Below are 5000 nucleotides of genomic sequence, written 5' to 3'. Positions count from 1 at the left end.
AAGTATCTTAGAATTCATAATTAATTTTTTGTGTTATTTACATTAGACATGGATTTCATATACTAAAAAATAGTGAATTTATCAAAGGGATAGTTTGCAGACTCCCTGGCATTTTATAGTGGCGCAAGGAACCAATCGGAAATATGTCTTACTTTACATTTGGTAGAATCTCAATGGCTTTTGCCAAGTGAGGTCAGCCTCTACCACCAAGTCAGTCAGACTTCAAATAAGGGTGTGTTAACTTCCTCTTCCATTTAGTCAGGTCAATATTGTGTTATTCAGCATAAGAAATTACCACTTCATATATGTAAATTAATACTATGAAAGTAAAGGGCAACATGACTTATTTTTTAATGCCAAGAAGTGTTACTTTGTAAAAGTAAAGCTACATCATACCTAGTCCCTTCATACATGCTTGACTCCAGATGCCTTTGTGTTATGTATGTGAACATTACCATCACTTCCTGGCTCAGGAGATTTATGCCTGTTAATGTTTTCCCCCAACAGTACAATCTCTCCTAATTGAAAAGATAATTGATTCAGTTCCTAAAATTTTAATGCCACAGATTTCATCAGGGCATTTTCTGTCCATTTGAGTCACAGACCTAAAGATAACTTTCAGAATCAAATGAACAAGAAGTTTTAGAATTATAGTAAAAAGGGCTAGTAAATATTTGTTAGACCCCAATATTTTTTGTGAGCAGCTGCTTCAAAGAAATAACCCAACAATTTTGATATGGCCATATATGCCTTATCACATATTGATATATATATATATATATATATATATATATATATATATATATATATATATATATATATATATATATATATATATAGTTTATATTTGCAATAAAGTATAACTTAATAATTGCAGTAGACATGTCATACCTAAACAACTTTTCACAAAGGGTTACAAAGAAAGAATTTCCATAATGCAGCAGTAATAATCAGTAAGAGCTTGTGTATGTAGGTATTCCTCACATTTGATATGTCCATTGATGCAAAGCAATAACTAATACATATGAACAGCATTTACATACCTAAGGCCTAATGCCCTTTTTTACACAAAACACCTTTTCATTTATTTAATAGTTAGGAATTATGTTATACGCAAACAAAGAGGATTTTAACTTTGGTATAATTTTCAGGTATTCATCATGGGTGGTTGGAAATTAGAAATAGGCAAGATGGCCATGTACATGTCCTTCCCAGTTGCTGTCTTTTACTTCTTCAATCAACCTCAGTATTTTGAAGATTGGATTGTCAAGATGCGACGTGAACTATACCCTCCCCTTGATAAGATGCACACCAAGGTTTCGTAGTTTTGGTGGCTTTGTGTTTCTTGTGTTCTTGTGGAATAATGTGTGTGATAAGTCTTTTAGTGTGCTGTGTTTGGAACTGTAGCCCTGGCATTTAATTTTAGCCTCTTGTTATGTGTGGGATTTATAGTACTCTTTTTATATATTGGCTTTATATATTATTGTTTTTATTTTCTTACAGGAAATTGATGACTGCATTAAAAAATTACATGAAAGGAAAGAGAAGGAATTATTGAAGGCATTAGAAGAAGAAGAGAAAGCTTTTAAATAGTAGCAAAATGAACAAATTACTTAAAAGAAGTGAAGTATTCCCTTTTGTGAAGTGTGAATAGAATGGAAAAATAAAAAAGTGTAATGTAAATGAAATGAGTATGTAGTATATTGTGATTGAACAATAGGATTTTTGATGTAACATTGTTTTAAATTATTGAATTAACAAACTTTGGAAAGAAAGTTATAATGGCAGGATTTGGTGTGATTGTAGAATTTTCACAATCAGAATTCACAAGTGCAGATAATCTAAGCTGCTCAGGAGTGTATCTAGGGAATGGGTTTGTTCTCTCACATGGCACAATTATCATTGATGTTATCAAGAACAAATTGGGTAAAGCCCTTCTCCAAGAAATCTTGAGGAAAGGTTTTATAGACTATGAAAAAGATGCAATCTTGATAACTGAAACTTTCCAAGCAACATGTTCAGAATTCCGAATAATTTTTCCCACCGAACACATGAATAGTGTGAAAGAACCTCAAGCCCCACTGAAGACCATTTCTGATGATCAAAGATTCTTACTTAGCTCAGCATCTTCAACTGAAGCAGAAAATGCAACTCATGCAAGTCATTCAAGAGATAAAACCATTTGTGAAAAAGCCAGCAATTCCAGTACAGCAAACTACAAATCACTGCAGACAACCTGTGGATATTCCTCCCATCCAGCATCTGTTGCCATGGTTTTTCTCCAAGATGGTATAACAGAGAGCTTGTCTACCATTATGCCATCTTCTCAGGGGTGGAAGTTGACCGAAGATAAAGATGAGAATCTTACAATTCAGTTTGAAAGAATCCTTCTCTCAACCTTTGTAGTTCTGAAAATAATGAGAAATGGTCAGGAAGCAGTTGGGAAAGCAAGCATTACAGATTTGATGTCTTCAGTGAAAAAAATAGCAAACATCACAACCAGGAGTCAAAAAGGTATTTATTTCTCCTTCATGGCTGATATAGTTGTTCGTTAATATGTGTAAGAGTTACATTCCTAAATCCCTCTAAATGAGTATGTACCTATCACTTGTACTATTAGGCTACCCATTAGTCAGGCTATGGTAGTTGCAACATTCATAAGATAATTTTCATGCTTAAGCCATGAATAGACTTCATAACCATTTTAAGATTATTAAAGATAAATAGTTATTCAAAATACTGTATATACAATGCAGTATTTTTTCTAGTTTTATTTATTTTACAAGCATTTTTTATATCTTCCAACTGCATCATTTTTCTTATTATTTTCATACATTTTAAAATATGATAAAGTTTAGCATGTGGATAATCAGATTTGTCAAAGTTAAATGCCAACTGTACTGTCAGTTGCTTGCTTCATATATATCTTCTGCCTGTTCATTATACTAATTGATGAGAAAATATAATTTAATTGATTTGTTTCTACTCAATATACTAAGAACTCATAGAGAGTGTTTCTTATGGCCCTTTCTCTAACCATATAGGATCAGGTGTGTTTGTGGAGAGTTCACCATTTGGAAGCTTGTCTCCAGATGTATTTCTGAATTCCCTAAGCTATGGTATCATCAGTAATGTCTGTGGCAGTAATGGTGATGTGCTGTTAACAGATGCTCGTTGCATTATGGGATCAGAAGGAGCTCCAGTCTTTTCTGATAATCAAAAGTAAGTTGTTAACTTCATGTGTAATTTTCACCACAACATAGGGATTGAAGTTCTTTTAATGATGCTCTCTAAAGTAACAAAATCAGAGTGTAAGCATTATCTTCTGGTGTTTATTAGAAGATAGAGATCAGTATCAAATACCAGGGGTAAATATGCAGGTATTACTGAGCAAGTTTAAGATACTGGCATATAATGATAAGCATAACTTTTCAGCACAGTTGGTAGCAAAACATACTATAATGTTTTAATATTTGCATGTTTCTCCTTTACAGAAGAAGTCTTTGTGGGTTGGTTATCTCCCCATTTTGTTGGCGACAAGGAGAATGGCTTGGGCTTACACTTGTAGCATGTGCATATTCTGTCCTTACAGTCTTAATGAACCATTTGAAGTCTGACTTACAGGAAGAGAACAGCCAAGAGTTTACTAAAAATGCAGAGTCAAATAAGCAGTCTACTAGACAACTTCATGAATTTTCAAATGGCATCAGCTCAGACCCATTTGATGATAAGAGCAGTAATCTGTCTATGCAGTTGTCTGAGAAAATATTGAAGAAAAGCATGAATGAAGGTAAATTCCTTATTTATTACTTTGGTGTATAATCTCTGTATTGATATTAAGTCTTTAAAAAGAATATTGGCAATGACATATGATATACTAATGATAAACAATCAAAACTGTTTCTTTATTTTTCAGGTTTTGCCAAGATTGTGGACAGTTCTGTGGTTGGAGTGCAGTGTGGTACTGGCTGGGGAAGTGGTGTGATAGTTAGCAAAACTCCCGGAGTTATTATTACTTGTGCACATGTCATAGGTCCAGCAAATAGTGATGTAAGTACTTTCTTTTTTAGGGGAAGGGGACAATGTTTTAGGAGGACCATCATGTATTTGTGTAAGGGGGGGATGTAAATGAGTTAATTGCCCACAAAAAATAGTTTTAGCGGTTCATTCAAGTGTATTTATTCATTCAAGGGTATATTGAGAAATCACCATTTTTAGGGGGCTTACCCACATAAATGGAAATCCCCAAAAGTTTGGTATTAAAGGATGTGCTGTCCTAATACACATGATATATGTGAAAAATTAAAATGTATTGTAAACCAGCTTTCCTTATTGCGGATAAGGCATTTAATACCCCATCCCATCCAGGATGGTTCCCATAAAGTATACTGAGAGGATGTAGAAAAGCATTTAATCCTGCATTATGATTTTTTACTGGGTCATATCACTACCAATTTCAAATAATTTCAGGCAGTCAAAATTGTCCTGGCAGATGGGTCTTATCACCAAGGTCAGGTAGTCTTCAAGACCAGACCAGCCACCTTGACCACACAAAATACAGGGACAAGCAGGCAAGGGAAGAGTGTGTGGGATCTGGCCGTTATTGTGACTGCCAAATCTCTGCCTTCTTCCTTACCATTAGCTACAGAAATACCTCCAAAAGGTTATGGACAATTTTTACTTTGTTTTCATTAACAATAAAAAGAGTACTAAAAATACATAACAATAGGCAGGAAAAATAATATCCAAAATCTTGTCAGAAGAATTAAATGTAAAGAAATACAACAGTTAAGAGTTCATGTTTAGGTGATAATTAATGTTTGGCTAACTTGCACATGACTAACATTAAGGATTAGCTTATTAAATTTCATGAATCATCTCATGCTTGATTTTTCTTACATTATAGGCTGGCCTGTTGTGGTAGCAGGATATGGAGTATTCTCCCCTCAATATCTGCCCACACCAACTCTGTCTCGAGGAATAGTTTCAAAAACTATAAA

The 5000-nt window shown here is 33.9% G+C and overlaps 1 protein-coding gene across 3 annotated transcripts in view; it reads left to right on the top strand.

The window, feature by feature from the left end:
* Positions 1 to 5000, top strand: part of LOC119575429 — a gene marked incomplete at its 3' end in the record, with an annotated part of 6056 nt that extends 1056 nt beyond the window's left edge. For 2 of the 3 annotated variants that reach the window (XM_037923045.1, XM_037923044.1), the window contains 7 exon segments: positions 1152 to 1316; positions 1504 to 2514; positions 3045 to 3222; positions 3495 to 3790; positions 3917 to 4050; positions 4471 to 4663; positions 4907 to 5000. In XM_037923045.1, the coding sequence (XP_037778973.1) occupies positions 1782 to 2514; positions 3045 to 3222; positions 3495 to 3790; positions 3917 to 4050; positions 4471 to 4663; positions 4907 to 5000 (1628 nt within the window). 3 annotated transcript variants of the gene reach the window in all.

Source organism: Penaeus monodon, chromosome 7 (genome assembly GCF_015228065.2).
Source record: "Penaeus monodon isolate SGIC_2016 chromosome 7, NSTDA_Pmon_1, whole genome shotgun sequence".
NCBI lineage: Eukaryota > Metazoa > Arthropoda > Malacostraca > Decapoda > Penaeidae > Penaeus > Penaeus monodon.
This window is presented reverse-complemented; position numbering and strand designations above follow the sequence as displayed.